This window comes from Lates calcarifer, linkage group LG7_1, assembly GCF_001640805.2.
Source record: "Lates calcarifer isolate ASB-BC8 linkage group LG7_1, TLL_Latcal_v3, whole genome shotgun sequence".
Classification (NCBI taxonomy): Eukaryota; Metazoa; Chordata; class Actinopteri; family Centropomidae; genus Lates; species Lates calcarifer.
Window position 1 is genome coordinate 22,432,715 of NC_066839.1, and position 26,144 is coordinate 22,458,858.

The window sequence follows — 26,144 nt, forward strand, 5'->3', positions numbered from 1 at the left end:
ATTCCACACATTGCTTCTTAGATATTCTGTGTTGTGATTAACTGATCACCTTGGCTTTGCTCACTGGTGTCCTGCAGCACACTCCAACACAAGGCAAAAAAGGAACCAGCTTTTCCTAAAAATGATTTCTTTAACAGAAATGGAAGTTTGTCCATCTGAAGTTCAGTAACACGTAGTAAACATTACTGATGCAGATCAAAACTTTCATAGTGAGACTCATCCAAACAAAGCAACACAGGTCAGAACAGACACTGACTTAGAAAAGCATATACAAGTACTGCAGGTTTAACAAGTGAATATGAACAAACTGAACATTTTAGGCACTGTGCCCAGTGACAAAGAGTTCTTATGTTTACTGAAAAGACTTCCTATATGTAGCAGTTCTGTACAGGTTACATGGTTTTCTCACATTATATTTCTCCTCAAATTTGTACCCACTGATGGAAAAAAAATAGTGAGGGCACAATTGCACTCACTGAGTTTATTCAAAATATATTGATTTAATATGAGGCAGGTACTGTCTACTTGTCTGTTGTCCCTTAAGTGAAGACAAGATGAATAGTTAAAACAATCTTGTCACAGAGCTCTGATGTTAAAAAAAAAAAAAAAAAAAAAAAAGCATTATGTTATTATAAATGTTGTGTCTGCATTCATTGATCATGTGTCCCTCCCACATCACTACAACTGGATCTGAATGTTATTGAAAAGAACACCTTCCTAAGAGGCCTAAGGGTTCATTATGTTGATTGTCATTCTTCACAGTGCCTCGGTGACTGTTGTGAGAATTCTGTCACTAAAGGGAGGGATGATCATTTATTTTGCATTGGTTGATTTTGTGTGTGGCTTTCTTTTACAAATAATGAAGAATGTAAGTGAGCGAGTTGTTCAGATTGCCTATGCACTCTAAATGTATGAGAAAAATTACTGCTATGACTGGACCAATGTAAAATGCAGTGTCTGCACAAGACGTTCAAAGTGTAAATTATTGTAACAAAGGAGTCTGCACTTAGTTTTGAATTTGGGAGTGAAAACTGCATGAATGTTCCTTTTTTCTTATTTTCTTTTTTTGTGGCAAGTCTCATCGTGATTTATGGAGCAGAATGACTGAGATGATAAATCTTCTGATCATCATTTCCAGTGCTTCAACAGGCTGTGTGAGGGGGGACCAAGCAGACTAGGGCACAAGGCAGGGTATTGTGGGTATCATTAATTCAAAACTCAGCAAGTGTTAGCATGATTTTTGAGTTGATTTCAGAACTCACTTGTCACGCTTAAACATCAGCTTGTGCACATCAGAGCAGCTGAGACTCCCCAGGGTTCAGTTAAGATGCAGGATGCATGATGTGCTGCGTTAGCAAAAGGTGCATGTGTAGTCTAGCTAGTGAATGCAGTTTGCTGTTCTATCAGCAGATTATACATTAAGACTAGGAAACTGCATGACAACTCAAAACAACTCAGCCTGTATTGTGATCTCAAATTCCAAATTTCTTACACTTAATACAACCAAGTGTTTTAGATGACACTGAAACAGCCTGTAAGGCCAACAGTATGCCAGGCATGAATTCAGATGTGTTGCTGAAGAATAAAACAAAAATATGTTTTGAGACATTTGTGTGTATAAATTGTATGAATTATGCTGGACTGTGTATCTGGGTCTGTTATTGTGGTTGTGCAGGCTGAGAGCATATTGTGAGCACTTATAGCATTATTTTCAAATATGTGGTGATTGCACAGAGGCCTCAATAAGAAGGGTCCTTAACATTAAAAAACTGTTTATATTTATAAGCATTTATTGGGGTCTTGTTGGACTTTGTAATTTGAGCTATAATTAAAGCCAAGTCAATTAATTTTCCAGTACGAGCATATCACTCAAATCTCTTTGTGCTCTTAGACCTGAATCTCCAAATGCAGACTGACTGTGAAGAGAATCGAATAATTTAAAAGGATTCATTTATTTTCAGAAACAGCATGTGCCTTTTTTTCTGTTCCATAACATTTTTGGGATAGTATTTCTTGCCTTCATTGGATAAGACACAGCAGAGAACTGACAGGAAATGAGAGGAGAGACAGTTGGGGATGACATGCAACAAGGGATGTTGCAGGCCGTTTGGTCGGTATCTTAAACCCATAAGCTAAACACATTAAACAGCACCTCCTGCAAAGAAAATGTTAAGGCTTGTCTGAATGCTGCATATACAGTTTAGGACTTAAACAGTGATTATAAGTCGAGGGAAAAATATGAAATTACATGTCACACCAGCAATGTCTAAAAATCGATAGATGCATGAATGATTGTACAGTTCTATCAATCTGTTGACTTAATTTGGACAGCTGACTTGATAAACTAAGCCCAGCCCATATTGTCCCAACTACAGCCATAAAATGATCACAAGGCTTGAAATAGCATGTAAACAGACAACACAACTATCATTGAGGAGGACTGAAATGTAAGACAATTTTAATATCCATAAACATTGCTAACTTTATTTATAGAAATATTTTATTAGTGTTGTGTTCATAAAAAAAATGCATCTCCATATATGTGACAGAGCCACAGGGGTCCACAATTTCAAATAAAATGCGCATTACAAAAAAAACAACAGTTGACTTAATATCTCACTATGGCACAAAGCAAATGTTTAGCAAGGTAGCAGTAAAACATGACTGGAAATGAACCCTATGGTCAGTGTGCTGGAAACATTGTGTCCTCAGTTTTGTCAGTTTTTTTAAACACCTACATTTGATTTGTCTCCCACTGTATGTTGGGTTAGGGAGAAAAATCAGCTACATTTACCCATCAGTTCTCCAGGATGACTCTTCAGTCACCTTTTTAGATTTTAGAACATTAACATAATGTACAAAAGGAAGAGGTGCTAATTTTAAGTGCTCTTATTTACCTAATGGAATAAACAATTGCCTTCTTCATATAGGGATGTCATGATACCAGAAATTTGGTAGTTGGTACTAATTCCATTGAAATACCATGAATCTCTGAGACACTGCTTGCATACTGGCTTTTCACTGTCTATAACCTGTCCCTGATGATTTTTTGAAAAGCAACAATTCTTGGCAGATTTGTTGCTGCACCTGCTCGAGCAGCTGCCATTCCATGTGTTGTTATTGTTGCTGTGTCTGACTTCCTCCTCCTTTTTCCCTTTGTGTTTGACATCAGACTGTAACACTTGTAGTTCTTATGCTGCCCTCGCCAGTCCTAGACAAATTACACCTCCAGTACATCCAATATTTACAGGACTGTACATCCATGTATTCAGATGTTTGGCATCGACTTGGTACCCAAGTATTAGTTCTCATGACATCCATACTTCCATATTACACTAAATGAGAAAAATACACAACCTGACAAACACAGCCATGCTAAAGCGCACTTTACCCAGATTATAAAGCCTCAAACTACATACACATTCAGACATAGATGACTTGGATGCTGGCCTTTTTTCAGCAGGACCCAAACTCTTCAATCCACTTTTCATACTTCTCCAGGTCAGCTGCAGACACAGATTTGGACACTTTCTTCAGAGCCGACTCAAAGTCCTCCATGGTTGTGGGCATGTGCATCTCATCCCGGGAAATGTTGCGGATCTCCTCTGGCGTGAGGCCCTCAATCCTTCGCCTCATGGCCATCAGGAGAGGCATCCCTACAGCATCGAAAAACTGTAATTTAACCCCTTTGAGCATAGATTTCAATAGAGGCTTTTAATCATGTGGATTTGTCAGATTCACAGTGATCATTTCAGCCCCTGCTTTTATGATACTCATCTGAAATCTTTACACAGAATCACAGAAAAAAATGTGAAGTACTGTGAAGTACTTCTTAAAAAAAACAAAACTTTTCTTCACATGTATTGTCAAGTGGCCCTATTTAAAATTTGTTGCTTAATTATTCTGACTTCAAATCAAGTACAAGATTAGGAACTGTAAATGGAACAATTACCTTCAACTACCTTCCCTGAATATTGACTACAATTTTTCCAAAAAGCTGTCAGATGTCAGAATCTACAGTCAAGACTGACAATAAAGTTGTATTGTTGTATCTACCAAAGCCATGACATGAATCTTATTCTGTGCATTCATTTGTTATTTTGTCTCTGTAATGTTTGCAAAAGATGCTAATGTAAAATAGTCTACTTTATTTTGAAGAATGGCTTGACCTGCACACGTTGGTGATGTCCGCTCCTGAGTAGCCCTCCATCTGCTCTGCAATCTTGTCTAAGTCCACATCACTGGCCAGCTCCAGTTCCTTCAGGTTGATCCTGAGAAGCTCCACTCGCCCCTTGGCTGCAAACATAAGGAACAGTGAGTGAATGGCAGGAGCTCACTTTCTGCACAGCTACACATATACACAACTAACTGATACAGATGTTCAAAGTGCGCATTTGCGATTTCACCACCAAGCAGAAGCACCATGCAAAGTCTGTGAGCATCTCCATCAACAGCCAGGACGACCACATTATGTCAGGGATCATCACCTGTGAGGTGAGGTGGAGTACAGCTACAACTCAGGAAACAAACAGCAGTCTTGCTGTGCAAGAGCATTTGCATTTAGTACATTTGCAGGTAGTACACTGGAATTCATCCACAGGGTCAGTTCTGCTGCACCATTCTGAGGTGTCTGAGGGAGTGGTTTTAATATTGTGGCTGATCAGTGTATATTTATATTGTCTGTACCTTTGTCCTGAATGACAAGTTTTCCAGAAACTGAGTGTATAATACAGGCCAGATTAGAGTCTGCAGTAACTTCCATTTGAGCACTTTCTGCTAGTCACAAGCTTTATAGTATGTATGGAGTCTACATAGCCATGCATTAAAGAAATGACTATACTTGAAGGTAGAGGGATGTAGATCCTCTTCTCCAGTCGTCTCCTCAAAGCTTCATCAATGTCCCATGGGAAGTTGGTGGCAGCCAGGACCATCACCATCTTTGATGGGTCATCGTTTTCTGATGCTCCACCTACACCTAATAAACAGCAAAAATGGTATAAAAGCCTATAAAAACTAATTATTCAGCTCATAAGGTTACTGCAGTTAAATCAGTTTACTGAAAAAAATCTATTGCAAGACTTGGCAAATAAAATTTTAACATGTTGGTCAGTGTCAGAAGGTGTCACTGGCATTATACCATCCATCTGCACCAGTAGCTCTGCCTTGACTCTCCGGCTGGCCTCATGTTCCTCTGAGGTCCCTCTGCGGCTGCACATGGAGTCAATTTCATCAATGAAGATTGTAGTGGGAGCATAGAAACGTGCCTGCACAAGGACAAACACAATGAGTGCAGGACAAATCTGTGCAGGACACATACTTTCTCGATGCTCTGATGTATGAATGCTGTGGAGGTCCATAAACAGACCTCTGCTCTGAGCCTCAGCTCCAGGTCAAGCATGCCCCAGCCCAGAGCACACAGAGTACAGGCTGGAAGCAACTGCAATAACAGTGACCATAATATTTGGAAAAAAGTGTTTTTGTTGGTGCTGTGGTGGAAGGTGGAACCCGCTTTTGTCTGGGCTCTGGCTGGTCGTGAGGTGACCTGGTTCAACAACTACTGCTGCTGAATTAACTGGTGATATTCCTATGCATGAAGCTGTGGTTAAATGGTGATGGAGAATGTAGAGGACTGTGCTGATGCCTGTTCAAAACAGCACATCATTAAAGCAACATTATGCAATTATTTTACCTTATAATAACAGCTTTAAATTAAGGGCCCTTTTCCAACTTGGCTTTTCAATGATGTTTTACCTTTAATTGACACTTTCATAATAGAGCTGATCAATTTATCTTTATTAACAGCTTGCATACCACAGGTTTATAAGGTTGTAGTAATTTCACCTCTACTTAAAAAGCTTACTCTTGACCCACATACTTAGCCAACAATAGACTTATATCCATCCATTCCCATCATTTCCAAAATCTATTTGGTTTAAGTCATTCTCATCAGATACTCACGTTTATTCATATCAATAATGACTCTTTCATGCAGACAAAAGCGCTAGAACCAGTATTTTTCACCCCATATGAGGGGTGATTGATAAGTTCCTGACCTAAGGCAGAAGGAGAGGAGTTGAACAGCTCTCATTTCAGGCAGCTGCAGTTCAACTCAGCAAGTGATTATGCAAAAAGTGTGAAGTTAATTCGCTCCCTGTAAAATCCTTTATAGAATTCAAAATCCTCCTCATGTACATACCCCTTACTAATCAAGCCACATCGTATCTTATAGACCTCACTGTGCCCTATTATTTCAACACATTACTTCTCTCTTAAAATTCAGGTTAAATTCAACTTGTGGTTCCTAAAGTGTCCATGAGTAGAATGTAGAGATCACGTGTGGCCAGCTCCCAGTTTGGGTTTGGGTAGCAGAAGTCTGCTCTACATTTTGGGTTACACTTAAAACCTTCCTCTATGTCAAAGATTATAGTTAGGGCTGGCTCATCTTATGCATCAATACACCAGCTCTGCTGCCATTTGGAAGGTTCCCGTCTGTAAGTACTTTTACAGATTTAAGTTTACTCGCACAGGAACCTTAATGCTAACATGAATAGCCATTACACCCAAACATGTAAGAATCCTAAAAACACTGACAACTCAATACATGTGAGCTTACCATTTCAAAAAGAAGGCGAACTAGCTTCTCAGACTCCCCTCTGTACTTGGAGGTGAGAGTAGATGAGGAAACGTTGAAGAATGTGGTTCTGCATTCGGTGGCAACTGCTTTGGCCAACAGTGTTTTTCCTGTGCCTGGAGGCCCCACCATAAGCACCCCCTGAGGAAATAAATTAGTTCCATGTAATAGCAATACATTTGACAAATGAATTCAGACTTAAATCCCTTAAATCATACCTTCCATGGTCGTCGTATTCCTTTGAAAAATGCTGGCATCCACATCGGCAATACAACTGCTTCTTTCAGGAGTTTTTTTGCATCTACCAAGTCTGCAATGTCATCCCTACGGAAACATGTTCGATTATTGTCATCTTCTAGAGAAGAAATTCCAGCCCTTGATTTAGTGGAATAATATTACTCAATTCTTTATAAAATCTTAACAATCAAAAGTGCTGTTAAATAGTGGCTTCAGAAAGTATTCAGACCCCTTCTCTTTTTGCAGCAGTTATGACCATGACGCCGGTAAGTCACATCAGACAAAGGTTTAGGACAAAATATGATAACTGATTCCAAAATATGTAGCAGATGTGACAGGCTACTTTTGGCTCTGAGTCTTTTCCCAAAATCCCTTCTAGTAGTGGTTTCAGCGTAACACAACATAACAGGTAGTTCATGACAGAAAAAGGAGTGCTGCAGTATTGTATTTTTGTAGGCAAACCCAGAAGTTAGCATCATCATGATTCCCTTGACAAAAAGCCAATGGGATATTTCAATGGGTTTTTGGATTATTGTACAAAATAACCTGTGTGATCAACACAAGTTTAAGATACTTATACATTTTGTTCAGCAAGATAATCATCACAAATTAACATCACTTTTATGATTTCTGAAGCCTTAATACAATCACCACAGGTAAAAAGCTAATGTCAGGTAAACACACCATGCTGTGTCTCCACACTAATCCTCCAACTTGTAATTTGATTTAGCTTCTACAAAAACCTTTCCTTGCAAGAGCGCAAGTATGAGCACAACAAGGTTACAAAGGTGGTTGTTATGGCTGTATGTTTAGTAGTGCTCTGTTTGTCCCTCTCCTCTCCTGTCTTCTCCTAGCTTCACCCAGGTGCCACCTGATCAGCATCAATGAGCCACACCTGGATTCAATTAAGTGCTTAAAAACACCTGTGCCAGTATCAGAAGACAGAGGCTTCTAGTGTGGGACTGCTATGTGCTGCATCTCAGCTTGTTTATTTTTGTTGCTGGCTTTGTGTCTTTTGTAGTCTTGGTTGTTTTTATGGTAATAAATGCTATGATTCTGCTGTTCTTAATGTGTTTTCTGTGGCTGACTTGGGTCACTGGTGGTGCATTGTGCGCCAGATAGGCACCAAGGGTGGCCGTAACAGCAGTCAAGTTTTCATGTTTAGTAGTATAAGCTTAAGGACACAGGACCAGAGGTGCTAAAATACTAACTTGCTTCTGGGTGTTAGGACTCATTCCTGCATTACTCCATTGTTCTGAATTAGATTTTTTTTTAACTACTAAGGGATTAATAGGGTTGCATCTCTGTCTAGTACACAGACAGTTCTTGGACATAAATACATACATGAATATAAAAGTGTGGGTCATGTCTCCTCTGTCAATAAACAATGAATTGTAAAAACATACCATTTAACGTTTGGATTCTGAGATATAATATCTCTCTCCAGGGCCTCCACAAGGTCTTTGTCATATCCTGTCCCATCAAATTTTTTCACTTCCTTCTCCTGGACTTCTGCTTTGTTCTGAAAGGCAGACAAAACACATTATTATTGTTCCCTGTTCCCTGAATGTAACCCATGTGGTCTGTCTTATCCTCTGTACAGAAGAAAACTGAACAAAACAGAACTGCTGGTGGCCTGGCCAGGAATAGTTTCCCTGCTACCATCCTTGCCACTGTCACCAGATTGCATGCATTTAAAATCGCTGATGCTTTGACCTGACTTGGAGTCTACGTTTGTCCATCTTTGGTTTTAGAGGGATTTGTAACACTTATTGTTCACTTTTATTGCATTTAATGAGCTGTCAACCTGTCTCCTCTGCTCCATCCCAGTCTGTGTGCATCAGGGCTAAGATACAGACACACACACACACACACACTGAAACACAAAGACAAGAGGAGAGAAATGCAAGTGTAACTGACAGCAAAACGCAATAACAAAAATATTTTATTTTTGAGTTTTTTTTATTTTTCATTCTTGAGTGCAAGTAGGTCACATTCGCAAGGCCAAAAACTTGTTGTGTAAGGTCACTGTGACTTTGACCTTTGACCTCTCAAATCAGATCATAATTGAGTGGCAAGTTAACATTTGTACCAAATCTGAACAAATTCCCCCAAGGCTATGCTAAAATATAGCATTCACAAGAATGGTATGGACGGAGAACCTGAAGACATAAAGCCTCCAGCAACTGCTGCTGACGTGGAGGTATATGCTGACATGGAATGACAGATGAGGCATGCAGATACTGTTTAACCAACAACAAAAATCATTGTGCCTGAATATATGTTATATAATATAATGAGGGAGAAGGTGGCACATTCTTTCAAAGTGGCACCACCAACATGTTGTTCACCTTATCATCCTTTGTTTTCCCAGAGGCCTCCTTTGCCTCTTTTGCCTCTTTCTTTTCTTTGCCCTTGGAGGGTTTGCTTCTGTCCCCGTTGGCTCCGCGAGATGAGTGCCTCTGCTGGGCCCTCACAGCCACACTCAGGCGGTTGTTCGGAGGTTTGCCATCTTTATAGGGGTTAGCAGGCCGCCTGACAGGACAAGGGGAATGTCTGTGAAAAATAAGATGAAGATGGAGCTATTAACAACAGCCATAAGACCGTTCTAGTTATAGATTTTTATATTACTCACAATGTCTTTTAAGGCGCTGCATTGAACTTAGACAGTGACTAGGACAAAAAACCTCATTAGGCTGTCTGTGGTACATTTATCATGGCATTGGAAGCGTAGAAGCTCATTTACACAATAAAACCCTGTAAATAACTAAATAAATTACTTCTCAGTGAGTTTGTATAAAGTCATCAATAAATTTTTACAAATTCCCTGGATGCAACACACACACTGTATTAGACACTACACTGCATGAGGAAATTGCTAAACAAGTGTATTAATGCAAACAGACTTATAGAGTGAAGAAAAAAAACAAACAAACAAACAAAGAGGCAGTGTGAGGTTTACAGGCCACCTTTCTAGAGGGCAGAGCAGGAACAAACCAGGCTCACATCAGGGACTTAAGTTTGCTAATCTCAATCATATGACTATGTCAGGGCTATTGTTCACAGACAAATATCTTATACAACCCTGATCCCAGATTTGTGAACAGCAAAGGTGAACAGTGAACTATGTCTTCAGAAAGTATACACATTAGTTTTAACAGAGAACAAAGAAAACTGATTTGAGCAATGAATTAAAGTTGTATATAAATTACCAACTCCCATACCTCTGCTCCACATGTACAGGCCTTATTTCACAATCATCATGGTTACTGGGTTTAGCAGGCGTCGTGTCCAACTGAAAGTTCTCCAGAGTCGACATTATATCCTGAACCTGTCGATTCTCTTCATTAATTTCTTGCCACAACTGAGAAATAAACACAAAAATCAGAAAGGACAAACTTCCTTATTGACTGATAGGATCTGAATTGTTATTAATGCCATACTCACCTGCTGCCATCTCTGCTGAAAACTGCTGTCCCGCATGGTGTACACATACTTTTTGATTTGTTCGAGCAATCCATGATAGAGAACACTGGCTGAATTGTAGTTTCCCAGCAAGGCATATTCACGGGCCAGCTTCACGTTCTCACTAATTTCTCGTAGACTCATGCTGATGAGGAAACAGACAATATGTCAGCCCACCAAGGCACTGCAAAATACATAACCCGTAACTAACCCGTAACATAACTGACCTTTGTAGTGCCCCCATCAGCTTAATATATCTCTCAAGTAAGTATGAATGATGACAATTCTTTCATACTTCTTTAGCTTTCATTCACAATATGACTGTTTATACGGTACCACCTACCTGTTATGCAGGGTTATAAAGAGAATATTTTCTAGAGATATAAAATTAGGCAGATAAACAAGTGTTATTATTAATTTTTATGCACATATTAAAGTTAGATGGTATAGTTTGGTACTAACATTGAGATTTAGTGAACTTATGGCAGACACCAAAATGGGCTTTTTCCACTGAAGATATTTTGGCATGTCACAGTGGGAAAATGGGAAAAACACAGGTGTAAACAGTAAAATTAATTATGGCTGAATTAAAGTTCTCTGTTTTCAAGCTTTTGCAGAGGCCATCAGACATCAAAAAGTCCATTTTACCAGAAGAGAGATGATATATATACATATATATATATATAACACAAAACAGAAAAAGCAGCTAGTGACACAAATTTTATGTGTTGCTGAGGCGACAGACAAAGCATAAATGAATTATCTTTATTATATTAGTAATTAGTTTAATATTAGTATGTTTGGGGGAGGAGGGAACTTCAGAACAATTGTCCATGATCAGAGATCTGTTCCTGGTTTTGATCAAGACTTCATCTTAACTCTGAAATATCTGAGTTATAGCTGGTTTGAATTTTATGAAATTGGTTTATTCTTATTATAACAAAAGAATATTTGTACTGATAATCTTATGGAATTTATTAAAGGCTGCTTAATTATCTTCTCATTTGAATAATTATTTCATAGAGCCATTTCAGAAAGACTCCCAAATGCTGAGATATTATTCTTTGTTCATATTTCTGAGCTCTATAACTGTGTTGTGTTTTGCTGGACATGAGTCACTCACGGGTAAACTTGTTCCATAGGCCTTGATGAGTTTCATGCTTGTTACCAACGCTGCCAATACTGTGCCAAACCCTGTCTGACACTGGTATGGTAGCCACCGAGGTTGTGGTTTAACATACTTTTATTTTAACAGAATCCAGGGAAATGTATTAAAGTCAGACAGTTAACAGTTGACCAGAAATTCTTTTAACTCCATCAGGTTTAAGAATGTAGTTATTTTTGTCTGTTATAGCTACCCTGAAATTGTGCCATTGTCGGATCACTCAGCTAGTGAAAGGCATACAAGGCACTGCAGTGTGGTATAGGCAGGCTTTCATGTAACCTTGGTACAATATTTCCAAGATATATGTACAGTTCTAAAGTACTTTCGTACAGTCTTTGCGATGCTAAGAGAGGGGTTGTTGTTGCTCGGTCTCTTGTTCCATGGATTAGCCGGAGCCTCGCCCAACTGAATCGCAAATGTTTGTGTTAAAATGAGACATAAAAGTGTACACGTACGAAATGCAAGCGATATCGTAAGAATAGCTTGCTCGTTTGAGGGAAAAACATAACTTAGCTGTCTGGCAAAATCGCTATAATTAAGCTTATTTACTTTATTTTGGTGCTGCCGGGTAAAGTGTTGACGTTACAACCAATACATTCTACACTTCGAATTTCAAGCCGGGTGGTTGGTTTCCCCTCTCTGGTACAAAAACAAAAGGTATGAAAGAACCATCTTCACAAAACTCGACAAACACAACTGTTCAAAAACATCTAGGTGGATTAATATGTCAGAATTCTTACACAAAACCGAAATGTACTGGGTTTATACTCAACTTTTCAGGTGAACTCACGCAGTCCTCACAGTGGCTATTCTGACGAGTTCCGCTGTAGCAGTTCAAAGAGTGACTACTCACTGAAGACAACCAACAGAAAACAAACTGGATGAACGTCCCGTGGACGTTTGCAGTTCCACTGACATTACGAAAAGCAGCGACAGCGCACGTTCAGTCTGCAAATATCTCAAACGAGCCGGAGAAAAAGTTCTGACTTCCGCTCATAACCTTCAAAATAATACTAACTTAAAAGTTAATGAATGAGGTCAACACACACTCATGCTTTTAATTTATCCACCCATTTTGAAATATTTATATTTACCAAGTATTAATATTATTTTGGAAAATAAATCATTATATTGTGTGCATTTTACATTGTGTGCTGTATTCACTTGACCGACCACGAATGGCACCAAGAACATGTGTTCTTGACCACAGGAGGGCAGTATCTTCACACAGGAGAATGTGTACTTGACATGTTACAGTTTGTTTTCACTGTTCACAAAGGCCCACCACAACTGCTCAAAATTGTATTATCCTCTACAAAACTCTAAAACCATTATTTTCATGAAGTTCAATGACAAAACCCCCTGAAAATGAAATTATCAATATATTGTAGGCATTCTTTATACATAGTAAAAAGACTCCAGGTGTAGCCTGTCATTAACATCTAAGTTTTGTTTTCACTACATCCTCACAGCAAAGGATAAAACCAAAGATATTCTCTGGACTGTCAAGCTGTTTCACCATCCCTTTATACTAACAAGCACAACATGATGCATGGTATTTCAATAATGCAATGGTCTAGAAAGAATGCATGATTTTTGAAAAACTAGTTGTATTGAACTTCCAGTACTTTTGTAAGGCATGAGTAAGACTTACTGTAGTAGAGTTTAGTTTCACCCCTTCAGCTGATCAGATAGGACAAGCTAAGCTAAGCTGATCATAACTCCAGAAGAAGAAGAAAGCCTTTATTGTACTGATGTGACGTACAAATCAAAACACACACACCAAGGACCTATATACTGATTTTTATTGTTTGTCATCACATTTTAACTTAGGGTCAAAGATTACATTGTCCAGTTCATACAACAACAAAAAACTGTTGGACAGAGGATGCAGCAGAACTGCATTTTTTTCTGCATAATATCTGTTTGTCTTTTGACCGGTTCAAATTTTCTCCTCTTTGTTCTCCTCCTCCTCTCCTGTCTCCTTCTTTCCTCCCTCCTCCTCCTCTTCTCCATCCTCTCCTGTCTCTCTTTCTTCTCCCTCTCCTGTCTCCTTCTTTCCTCCTTCCTCCTCCTCTTCTCCATCCTCCACCCTGTCTTTGTCTTTCAACTTACCCCTGCTCCCATGTCTCTCTCTCCTCCTGTTCCTGTCTTTCTCTATTTCCTTTTCTGTCCTCCTTTTTCAGTCCTCCTCAGTCAGTCTTTGCTCTTCTCCTTGCTCTGTTCTCACTTGTCAGTATTCTGAAAGATAAGTCACTCATATTGCTTTAATGTGACTTGAAAATTTTAACAGAAACATAACATTAACAGCAGAAGTTTGCAACCAAAAAAGGGCAGAAGCAGAATTTTAAAAAACAAAAACAAACAAACAAAAAAAAAAAAAAACCCCAAAAAACAGCACAATGCAGAAAAAAAGGAAGCTAAAATGAGCTGGGAGCTTAAGTACATTAGATGGATAAACAGAGAGGACAAACATGTTGTTAAATCATCTTAAAGGCAATAATACACAGCCAAACCTGGATGTTGAAATAAAATGTCTTAAAATATTGTGAAAGAAGAAACTGTTTGTATTAATATCAGACAAATGATCAGCATCTGCAGAATGTCTGAAGTTTCTAACAGTTGAGAGTCTGAGAGAATTTAAGAGTCTCAGTTTGATGTGTGTCTGTCGTTGTGGTCTGAAAAAGCTTAATATTTCAAAACTAGAAATAGTAGAAAGTTGAATACAAACACGTGTGTCCTTCAAGACGTCTTTAGTTAAATGTATGCAGGAGTAGTTAGAAACCAAAGAATGGAGGAAACAAAAAAGGCTGAGAAATGGCAAAAAATAGTGGAAAAAATGGCTAAATGCAGAAGCTTGGAAGCTGAAACCTGAAAACAACAGCTGCATCATTCATTTGAATGGGACAACTTTTGCAGAAAAAGTTGAATAGTTGTGTAGATAAAGTGAAAAATAACCAGTGTTGCAGTTTTAAAACTGGCCTAGTTTGTGTCCTTTCTCAAGAGTGGAGGAGGTGTTGCACTCTATGAAGTAGTTGAGGGCTCCTCTGGTGCTCAGAGGCTGCTACATGAAAAATCTTGAATCCTGTTGCTTAAGTAGTAGTATATTCTTGTGACAGAACACAAGAATATGTACAATTTGAGGCATAAATTGTGTGTGAGAAGTGAAAGATGTGGGCAGGAGAAGAGGTGAAGCACAAACAAACTGAAACTTTGAGAGTGCATGATGTCACTGTGTGCACATAAATCGGGTAAATAACATAAATAAAATATTTAGTTTTCTTGACAGAGATATCAGCGTTGGAGAGAGAAGTTTGTAGCACATTACTATTTTGTTTGTAGAACTAGTAGTGTCATTGCTGTCAGTGTAAACTGTTTTGTTCTGATAGTCTGGTGCTCTAAATATAGTACACGCCCCACGTTAAGGTCACTGGTTCGACTCTAACCCAAGCATCTTTTCATGTGGGTGTGTATAAATAAATTCCCAACACATCGATACAGTGGGGCAAGATGTGTCATTGTTACATGCTGCATTCACTTACTACTGCTTACAGCTGCGTTCCAGCACCTCCTTATCAGGGACCATGCTTGGGACTCAAAAAAGATGATTTTTCATTGCGGTTGCCAGTGGTATTTTACATATAACCCATCCAGAAATCATATTAATTACAGTCTAGTTTGCAAATATAGCTGGAAGTGAACAACTAGGCTACATTAGACAGAGAATCACCACCAAATCTGAAGTTCCACTCAGCTTAGTGTCTTTTAAGCTAGTTTGTTCTGATTTTATGACCAGCAAAATCAACTCTCATTAACCTAATTTCCAGCAGGCAGCTGTTTTCAGCAAGATAGCTCTGACAAACCCACTGTTCAGTACCTGCCATGAACCAAACGGCAGACAAAATTAAAGACTAAGTGGTAAACATAATGGATCATTTAGCAGCTATAGAGCTAAAATTTGTTCTGTGTATATTCTGGAGATAGAAAACAAAGCTCAAAGAAGAGTGAATACTGAACCTATTATCTCTGATGGATTAACAACCATTAGATTTGCAGGTCATCAGATCACAGATATAAACTTCTTTTCCAAAGCTAATAAAATGAATGATGATTATAATGTAACATGCCTTTTCCTCAGACTATCCCAAAAAGTATTAATGTCTGTAAACAGTGATGCTCATGATAAATACTTGACATTTACCACTGCTGAATCATTTCACTAAGGTTAGGAACCAGTCTATGCATTTTGATCACAGTAACCACTCTAGGTTTTCCATGTTGTTGTCCTGCCAGTTGAAGATTGTTTAAGTGCATCATTCAAAGATCTCTGCTGCAGTGTTCCATGGGAGGAGATTCCACCAACAAAAAGAATCTGCCAAAGCTGCAGAGCAAATTGTGCACATGATATTTAATAATGTTTCTCTGTGTCTGCTGGACATGTGAAGAAGCAACGTTCTGTAAACCATTACACTATGTCAACTTAATTACTGCAGCAGAACACTATTGTAGACTCTCATCAAGAGATCATAGAACAGTTTTATTTCAAAATGAAGTTTTTCAATGCATACATATTTTAATCACAGTCTGTATAACTATTGAGGAAGTCTCTACAGAAACTGGTCATGACATACTTGTAATGATTAAGATTTTTCAATACTTAGACGCTGTGTTTCATTGAGTCTATTCATTGAGGTGAAGCTCACACTCAGGTAGGTCATGTGTTTTGACCAGGGATTTAGAGTTTTTCCAAACACCTCTTTTGCCTTTCTCCTGAAGTGCTTCCCCACAATGACAAACAGGAAGGGGGTAACAGCACTGTTGCTATATGCCAGATATGTGGACAGCTGTATCCCAATGTCCAGGACATGACCCCAAAGGCATCCAGGCATGACCTGGAAGTAATCCAGAGTGTCAAGAAACCGCATTATCTGGTGTGGTGTCCAGCAGAAGAGGAAGACCGCCAGCACAGCCAGGACCAAGTAGGTGGCCTTCCTCTCTGCCCTCACCCCAGGGAGTCCTCTTGCTCCACGGTCATTCAGTGCAGCCACAATGTGACGAGTGCAGTAAGCCATTGCCAGAACGGGGATTAGAAAACCCAGCAAGTTCCTTGAAATGTTGTGGAGCAATCTCCATGCTGAGTGGGGGTAGGCCAGAATGCAAGCATGTACACCAGGGTCCTCTACGAATGTCACTGTGCGGAAGAGCAGGATGGGCAGACTGAAGAGGAAGCCAAGGCTCCAGATCACCAGGCAGATACGCTTAGCCCAGGTAGCTCTCCTCAGACGGCTGGGGCTCATGGGTTTCACCAGAGCCAGGTAGCGGTCCACATTGACCAGCATGAGGAACAGGACACTGCAGATGTAGTTCATAGAGATGGCCACATTGACTAGCTTACAAAGGACCTCTCCAAAGTCCCACTGGTAGCCTCGGGCAATGGTAACAGCCCAGAAGGGAAGGCAGGACATCATCACCAGGTCAGCAGCTGCCAGGTTCCCCAGGTAGACATCAGCCACAGTACAGGGCTTCCTTTGTAGGCAGAACACACAGAGAACCAGACCATTCCCTACCAGCCCAGTGACACTGATCAAACCTAAGTAGGCCGGCTGCAGGGAGGACAGCCACAGCCAAGCTTCAGTGTAGTTACTGCAGGGGTCCAGCTCAGGCTCCACAGTTGGGACCAGTCCATCTGATGCATTCATAAACACTGGAAACTGTGAATGACAATGATTTGTAGTCAAAGCTGTGTCATCATATGCAACCAGGCAAAGTTAATTAGTGAGTAAAAATGGTTTTGGGTAACCTGTGATAATTTAGACAACCTTTGTCTGATACATCTATTAGAAAATTACTGCTACTACTATCCAAAGTCCAAGAAAAAAATCTAAGAATTCTCTGAATCTTTTGGGAGGTTGTTCCAGGGTTCTCCCCCTAATGGTCAATAACTCTTTAAATACAGAGATACTTGACCATGTAAATCTCTGTATGTCAAGAGAAAAGGTTTAAAATCAATTGAGGAGCCAATGGAGAAAAGCTGAATGTAGTAAAAATGTGATCTACGTTTAGTTTTTGTTAAAAGGCTTGTTACAGTATTCCAGTTCAATTGTAGATGAGATAGACTGTCAGATGAACACAGTGTTATAGTATTTAAGATGTGATGTAATAAAAGCATGGATAGCTTGTTCCCCCTGAACCTTAATGGTTCTTATTTAAACTATGATCTGTAGTTGAAGAGAGCAGGACTGAGAGAGTGATAATATTATTTACCAAGAGATTCGTGTTAAAATTACATACATTTCATCACATATGAGAGACAGATATCATCATTGAGTGGCTCAGCAATCTACCTTCCCTCCTCACTCAAAAACTTGATATATTATATCATATACAGTATGGTGTGAAATTTAGTTTAGCCTGTCCGTGGCTCAGACAGCAGAAGTGGCCTAATTGCTACACTGCAGTTATGTTGTTATCAATGAATTAAACTTCTCTAGAGCAGCTGTAAATGAAAATACCTTTGTCATAGTGTGCCAAATGAAAGGTCAGAAACTGCCCAGAAATAATACACTTTCCTTTCTATTTGCTTTGTGAAAAGCTTTTGAACCACTCACCTTATTTCTGTGGCTCTGCTCTATCCATCCCATTTTGCCTCATGTTCATACCCTGCAGATAACTGTTGCGATGATCTAGCCTGCACTGAAGTGAGCACAGAGAGACTGATCACTTTTATATGTGCAGACCCAGAGATCATCAGTGTGTCGTCACTCACAGTTTCCATCTGTTTTCCCCCACGGCTACTGTGCTGGTTTCTGGCTCACCAAAATGGTATTCACTGTCCAGCAGCATTATGCTTTCACCTCCTGACTCAGTGACTTGTAAGGTCTGTTAGGGTTTAGTTACACAAAACTGTATACTACTCTCTATTGGAGGCATCAGCCATACATGTACTCACAAAATAAAACTAAATGTGGTCTGTGATCAATGTCTCCAAGAGAGGAAATAATAATAATAATAATAATTCAAACTCGTGGACTGACTAGGAACATTTGAGTGAGAAAAATAAATGACCTTCAGCAGCTGCTGAGGAGTCTGTACGCAAGCACAGATGTGTCCAGTTGTTGTGCTGGGGTACATCATGTGTACTCAATAAAATAATTTTGTGGCAAGAATCAGGTTCAAGGAATTCTAATGAGGACACGTGATATTAGAAAAGGATTTTTTTTTTTATCTCTATCTTTTATTTTCTTATATTTATTCATTTTATTTTCTCATGACCTTTGAATCATACCTTAGTCATCATGCCCTCGTCTGGTTCTGGATCTTCGAATGACCACTCACATCTGCTCATTGATGGCTGTTGAAGAAACAGTTGATAAATTAAAGCTTTGTTGGTGGGCTTAACCCTTTCATGGTCTATTCAACCATTTGTAGACACATTTTGTAGACAAAATTTGTTGTTCATGACTACATCTGGCTGAGACATATATAGCTCTTTGTAGAAGTATGCTAGGCCTGCAGAAATTCCATGTTTCAGATGTTGTCTTCAATCCAAGAAGAATCTCTCTTACTTTACTCAGAGTTGTTGTATGTCGCAGAATATTGTGGGGAAAATATCTCTAAGATAGTGAACTATGATGAATTATTAGGAGGCAGGGGTCAACATGTCTGCACTTTCTTCTTGTGCAGATCAGACAGGGTTCAAATTCTGTTTAGTCTAACACAGCAATGTTGTGCAATGCAGTTAGCTGCTTTCAAGTTGCTTGCCTACTCCTGTGTCAGTTCCTGTGGTGACCTGCCTGACCGACATCTCACTTGTTTCATCTCAAGTCTCATCTCTTCCTGTGTCTTTTTCTGAGTTGACTGTCCTGCTTGGCGTTCGCCTGTTCTTATGTCGGGGGTCCCAGCTGATGTGTCGTCTGTTCTGGAGGCTGTACCTGAGTTGGCTGACATCATGTCTGTTACAGGATTATTAAAAGGAAATTGTACAAATATATTTAGACAACTTTGTTCTCCTGGCTTAATTTGTTGCTGGGCTTGTAGGATAGAGGAAATCACTTGCACATATAGACAAAAGAAGTTATTTGAAGAGCATGTGGCAAAAGAACAAAAACACATGAGGACAAAAATGACAGGGATGGTGAAAGTGCATGGTGAGTGGCTAAAAGCTGCAGCCAAAGACCCAGAAACTCAGGCACTTTGCAGTTTTAATCCCCTTATTTCATGTGGTTTCAGACCTGAAAGGGAATAAGGAGAAATTAGTTCTTGGTTAAGATCAGAATGTGGTGTGACTTATGACGAAGGCCTGTTGAAGAGAGAGAGAGAGAGAGAGAGATAAAAGGAGGGGGAAGACACGAGTTTGAGTCTAATCTTGTTGAACAACATTGCTCTTTTCATGTTATTTGTTAAAAGTCAAACAGTCAAATGTCCAACGTAGAGCTGAGGTCTTGTTGTATAGAATAATTCATTTTCATTCTGGAGTTTTTGATTGTTTACTCCTATGTTGGCTTTGTGCCCATTACAGTCTATCTCCTAGAACTGGCCATTTGAGCTATGACTGCTTCTGTGTCTGCTTCCTATCACTGATGGGTGATGGGTAAGCAGGGCTGGCTGGTTTTTTTTCTGACCTTACTTTTAACTTAATGCAGCCTCTGGTTCATGTCCGTTTACATCTCTGCCACTATGACCTCTTTCATAGTAATGCTACACCTGATTACACTTAACATGTCTTATACTTCTTTGGATCAGATGGCGGTGAGAGCAGATGGGTCTAACTGCTGTCAACACAAGCCAGGTATCTACTGTAGCACTCCCTGTACAACATTTAACATTTAACAGTAGACCTGATATATTATTCTTTCTTTCTTGAAAGTTGACCAAGAGGAAATGTAACACATTTTGCCATTTGTCTATTTGCACTCATGAAAATCAACAATAGAAGAAAATAAACTATATATACTATAGTCTATATACCTCAACAACTCACACATGGGGAGGGAAGGGTGATTAGCATGACGACACACATAGCTAATCATCGCAGTCATTTCCTGCCAGCAAGAGTGTTACACAACTAATCCTAGGGGAGTCATACACACTGCAAACATGGACAAATGAGAAACCAGAACCTGAATGAGTAAACTGAACTCATTGGCTTCTATGACCAGGACTACATCACACCTCCAGCAGAACTTGAACTGGGAATTTCTGCAATGCTTTCACACATTCCATAGAGTAAATGTTTCCAGCTTTTCAAGAGGCTCCCTTTTTTACACTCAGTTTACTGTAAATCCTCAAAAATGTCATCATCAGTGTACCGGCACAGGGAAATAATGCTTTTTGCTCTGAGAGAAAAGTTTTAATATTAAAAACACCTGAGCACAAAGTGTTACATTTCCTTGACAGTAGATTCATACTTAACAATAGAACAGCATAGAAAAACTGATTGGAGTAATTAGTGGACAGTATTTTTGTATTCGCATTAACAGCTAATTAAAACAGGTGCATATTAGTAAACAGAGACTTATTACTAGACTATGATCAAATATACCTATAAAACAAATAAAATGAATAAAATTCTTTCTCTGATAAAAACCACTTGGTCTCTTTCTCCTGATAAGTTGTCATCCTGTATATGGGGGATGAAAGCTCCAAATCACATATCACATATCAAGTATTTCTGTGATGTGTAATGTTATATTCATTAACTCCAACAGAACTATAAAATACACAGATTGTAGTCACAGAATTATTCTGATAGGTGTTCTCTCTCTTGCTACAGATGACAACATATTTTGTAAGCAGATAAGCAGAAGCAGACCCACAGCAGCATGCATCTCTGGCTAATGACTCTGGCAATCATTAGAGCAATGTTTCTCTTGGAGGCCAGGCCTCCCCTATTGTCTCTGGGGGAGCTGATCTGGCAGTGATGATGATGATGTACAGCAGGAACAAAGTGCAATGATTACTGTAACGGTTCTAGGTTAAATCATAAAGAAAGTATAATGATATTATAATAACTTTTATCCATCAAAGAGCAAAAGTATACTATTAATGTCAAGAGAGATACGTTTATTAATTAGTTACCCATGAGATATGAAAGGCATACTGCCACTATACCAATCAATACAAACACTAAGTAACTAACCAACGAACTAACACAGAGTCCTGTTTCAGGAGCCTTCCACTGAGTAAAAACACACAAAAAACAATATGAATGCAACTAAAAGTCAAAGGTGTCACCTAAAAACAAGACCAAAGTCCTTAGGTAATACATAAGAAACAACATATTAAAAATGATCAATTAGCAATTATCAATACTACTTCCAATAAATCATGTCTGTGGGTCATGACAGCACCCGCCCACCCCCACCCCAGCCCTGACAGGTCTGGCAGTTGTGTACTTTAATGTAAGGTGTCACCAACATTTCATATAGAAAATAGCAAAGCAGCATTTCTGCTCTGCAGCAAGAACTGTCATCAGCTCACCAGGGTTTCATAGAGTCTGAATAGAGAGACTCATTTCCCTGATTATATTGCTATGGCACATATTATGATGAACTGCATTGTTGAGAATAGGCACAGGGTGAGAACTTTGTCTATCTAAATTGTTTACACAGACACATTCTCCACGACCATATGAGGACTGCTATCAGTTTGACTCAGTGGGAATGCCTCCCCCTTTAATTCAAGCTGCGCAGGAGGACAGAACAGCCAACACATTATTGTCTGTGTAACCAAACACTCACTCTTCCTGGCAATAAGTGACCCCTTCTTCCACACACTTTTGACAGGAAAGAGAGAATTTCCTGAAAAAATATGATTTTCTTGATATCTAAGTCTGAAACCTGATTCCAGTATCCAGTACTTTTCCAGTTGCCTGGTGTAATTTCTCATCTTTAAACATAACCCCATCAACTGCAAATATCACACTCCAAACAAACTATCTGATTTCATTTATCATGCCTGAAAACAATGCTGGCCTTATTATACTTCTTGAGGGTTTCAACGTTCTATTAAATAATTCCTGCCAAAATCTTTTCCTACTTTTACTGAGATCACCCCATCAGTTACAGTAGATGTAACTGAACCTCTTCTTAAAGAGCCTACCCTTCATCCAGGTGTATTAGCCAACTATAAACCCATAACAAATCTTCCCCTTGTGTTTAAGATCCTTGAGAAAACAGTCCACAATCAGTTCTTACACTAAGGAGTACTAGCCCTGTGCGCACAGCTGTTCCAAAAGGCAAGAAGTAACTTGCATTATTTAAACTGTATCTGTCGGTTGAGGATTTACATCAAAAAATCAAATACGGAATATCAGCAGACAGCTGTTACCTCCAAAAGGAAACTGGCAAAGCAGCAGGTTTTGTGAATGCAATGTTTATTTTGTACTTCTGTTGTGTACCTCACACATACAAGAACACAGAGAGGGTGCAATACATGCCACTAACCTAAAAAGAAACCTAAGTGTAGAGAGAATTTCATGATAACAATGTACACCAAACTCAAAATATATCTTTGGTTCAAACACCTGTTGTTCATATTTTTGAAAAGGACACATTATTTCATCAGAGACCAATACACAATGGTGGATGGTAAAAGTGTCCAAATACATGTTGACCCAGGTGAAACAGGCTCGGTGCTTCCGGTGGTTGGAATGGCTTACTGCAAGGACTGACTGCAATTCTTCTCTCTCTGAATAATGTATATTAGTCAGATATACAGTAAAGGTAAATAAATAGTAGAACAAAATGTACTTAAAGTGTATGGTTCTTAATACAAATAAATGCAGAGACAAAACCAACAATTGTATATCACATTCCTCTGTGCTAAAGAGTTGCATTGTTGCTATTAACTATTACTATTATTGTTCCTTCGTTACCATAAACACATACACTGTAGTTCATTTTGACTCCCATCATCCTGCTGCCCCAAATACTCAGCAGCAACTGTTAATTATATACTAATTAATAATCGATACACTGCTGAAAATAGTCTCTAACAAGTTCCTTAAACAGATCAATGTCTTCAGTAATGTTCTTACATATCACTGGATTATTATTATTGATGCATTAACTGTTAAAGGTGCAGTTTTGGGTAATCTTGAACATTTCTTCGTATTTTATAAGCTGATCATGTTTTGCATGTAAAATACTCATATGCAATAGTAACTATATATGTCAAATAACACTTTACTCTGACACGTAGTGAAGTAGAACGGTGATCTGTCCAGGGTGTACCCTGCCTCTTGCCCAGTGTCAGCTGGGATAAGCCCCAGTCCCCCTGCGAGCCTAATGTATAAGCAGTATAGATAATGGATGGATGGATGGATGTAGTGAAGTAGATATAGTATAAAAGTATAAAATTCAAAAACTCAATTTAAGTAAAAATACCAATACAGTAAATGTACTTACTTACATTATACCACTGGACAGTGTTAGCTGATCACATTAACTGACCATAGTGGAGTACTGTCCTCCTTGAGACTTTTAATTTTTGCCCCTGAGGATTCAGCAGCCATCTATACAAACTGGGTTTGAGCATGCAGATTCAGTTAACTTGGAGGTAAACATCTGAAAATACATAGTTTTTATGCCTTTATTTGATAATAACAGTGGAGACAGATGGAAATACAGGGGAATGACATGTAGGAAATGGTCCAGCCAGCCCTGGGGTCAAATGCTTATTAAATTTATTTATTAAGAAGTTCTGGTTAGTTTCAAGATGATTTAGCATGTACCTATACCAGTGTATCTCACTTTACCCCACCCACCCTAAATGTATTATTTAGATGGGAATGGCGCCTCTCAGTGGCTGGAATAACCTACTGCAAAAATCTAATGTTGCTGACAGATAAGTTCTAGCTCTATATTACACAAATATAACAACATGGCATTGTCTTTTAGCACTATACAGTCTTATTCCATGAACTGAACAATTAATTGAGTCCAGTGAGGTTCATCAGGATTACTGAGCACAACAGATAAATATTAATTACTATCCTACTGTCCTACAGAACAGCCTATAACCAGTGGAGACTGGTTATGGGCTGTTCTGTAGGACAAGCAAACACCTGACAAACAAGAGACGCATGATATTAGGAAGACACAGGCCTTGGGTAACATGTTTTATTCATCAGCAGTGTAATGTGATCTGACTCTCATCAAAGTTAGATGTGTCAGTGCAGGTGGAAGAATAAAGAAATAAAGAAATAAACATTTGATTCTGTGTGGTTATTTCAGTGTTCTCCTCCCACACTGAGTCTGAACAGGAAAGGAAGTAGATATTTGCATTAGGTAGCTCCATGGTGATGTTGTCTGTGTAAACACACATGCACACACACACACACACACACACACACTCACACACACACACACACACACACACACATCACTTCATGTGAACCTTTCTCTCCAACAGGTGAATTAGAGGAAGGTTCCTGGTTACGTGATTACTAGTAATTCACAGTAAACAAAAGAGAAAGTATGTGACACATATCATACGTTGTTGACTGTTGGAGTCTGTCTGGATAAGGTGTGGCACCAGAGCTGTCCCCTGCAGGTGTGCAGGCAGGAGGATACACAGTACAGACCCGACACCACCTGCTGTTACACGGAGAAGAAATCCCTTGGGCACCGCCGGTAAGTATCTGCCTCTCACTTGTATTTGACCAGAGTCGCAGCCTTTTAGGAAGTTCTTTACTTATTTGAGAGATGAGCTATTAGCCTCTTAGAAGAACAGACTCTTCAAAATAGCCACTTTTTGGGGAGTTTGGAGCCCAGGTCAACACCTTGGGCTCTTTGTCGTGTTCCTGGAGACATTTCTGAGCAGTGTTTGTGCTGTGGTGGGAACAGTATCCTGCTGGGGGAGGTCCCTGACATTGGGGAGTGTTGTTGCCATTAGAGGGATGTGTGCTTGGTTTGATAACAATGTATTAGGTGGGTGGTAATAATGTTATGGCAGATATAGCAGATATATATCTCTAGGGAGAGAGAGAGAGATGTATGTATGTAAAAACACTGGTATATTTCAATAAATAACATTTATCCAAATATCCTAGAGGTTTTTGCAGTGCTAAATTCACTTCCTGTTCCTTGAACAGGAGTCTCAGAGGAAGATGAACTGGAGCTTTTTGGAGAATGTCCTCAGTGGGGTGAACAAATACTCCACTGTGATCGGGCGCATTTGGCTCTCTGTGGTCTTTCTCTTCAGAATCTTGGTTTATGTGGCAGCAGCTGAGCAGGTGTGGAAGGATGAGCAGAAGGATTTTGTGTGCAACACCCAGCAGCCCGGCTGTGAGAACGCCTGCTTCGACCACTTCTTCCCCATCTCACAGGTGCGTCTGTGGGCCCTGACAGCTTATCATGGTGTCCACCCCATCCCATGCTGGTTGCCCTGCATGTGGCCTACAGGGAACACCGAGAGGCCAAACACAAGCGAAAACTGTACCAGGACAAAGGGAGCATTGATGGAGGTCTGTTCTGCACTTACACAGTCAGCTTGGTCTTCAAGATATCCTTTGAGGTGGGCTCCTTTGCTCGCTTTCTACTTCCTGTACAACGGCTTTGAGGTGCCTATACTGCTCCGCTGCAGCCAGAGTCCCTGTCCCAACACAGTGGATTGTTACATAGCCAGAGCCAAAGAGAAGATGAT

At 39.5% G+C, this 26,144-nt stretch overlaps 4 protein-coding genes across 4 annotated transcripts in view; 2 read left to right on the plus strand and 2 right to left on the minus strand.

Annotated features, from left to right (window-relative positions):
* Window positions 1-592: 592 nt before the first annotated feature.
* Window positions 593-12,467, minus strand: katna1 (katanin p60 (ATPase containing) subunit A 1). The gene is given in 12 exon segments (XM_018699703.2): window positions 593-3,645; window positions 3,647-3,656; window positions 4,170-4,296; window positions 4,841-4,975; window positions 5,138-5,264; window positions 6,614-6,772; window positions 6,850-6,955; window positions 8,275-8,390; window positions 9,220-9,424; window positions 10,093-10,232; window positions 10,316-10,478; window positions 12,272-12,467. Coding segments are annotated over 11 exon segments (1,476 nt in total). The 5' UTR covers window position 10,478; window positions 12,272-12,467; the 3' UTR covers window positions 593-3,456.
* A 3,555-nt stretch (window positions 12,468-16,022) lies between these two features.
* si:dkey-63b1.1 (B2 bradykinin receptor) lies at window positions 16,023-18,197 on the minus strand. The gene is made up of 2 exons (XM_018699706.2): window positions 18,107-18,197; window positions 16,023-17,209 (listed from the first exon to the last, which is right to left on the minus strand). Exons 1-2 carry the CDS (start codon window positions 18,137-18,139, stop codon window positions 16,139-16,141), a joined length of 1,104 nt encoding a protein of 367 aa, XP_018555222.1. The 5' UTR covers window positions 18,140-18,197; the 3' UTR covers window positions 16,023-16,138.
* A 6,785-nt stretch (window positions 18,198-24,982) lies between these two features.
* On the plus strand, window positions 24,983-26,060 carry LOC108899318 (gap junction beta-7 protein-like). Its single transcript, XM_018699708.2, is given in 4 exon segments — window positions 24,983-25,132; window positions 25,594-25,845; window positions 25,847-25,873; window positions 25,875-26,060. Coding segments are annotated over 3 exon segments (450 nt in total). The 5' UTR covers window positions 24,983-25,132; window positions 25,594-25,608.
* LOC108899331 (gap junction beta-7 protein-like) overlaps window positions 25,016-26,144 on the plus strand; it is a 494,318-nt gene continuing 493,189 nt past the window's right edge. Inside the window, exon 1 of the mRNA XM_051072060.1 lies at window positions 25,016-25,132. The gene's annotated coding sequence lies outside the window, so the exon portion shown is untranslated. The remainder of the gene's footprint in view (window positions 25,133-26,144) is intronic.

Excerpts from the sequence above, each read along its gene's own strand:
- si:dkey-63b1.1 (XM_018699706.2), bottom strand. The coding sequence starts at position 18,139 with ATGGGATGGATAGAGCAGAGCCACAGAAATAAG. Across the intron at positions 17,210-18,106 it reads AGCAGAGCCACAGAAATAAG|TTTCCAGTGTTTATGAATGC; the intron begins GTGAGTGGTTCA and ends TGTCATTCACAG.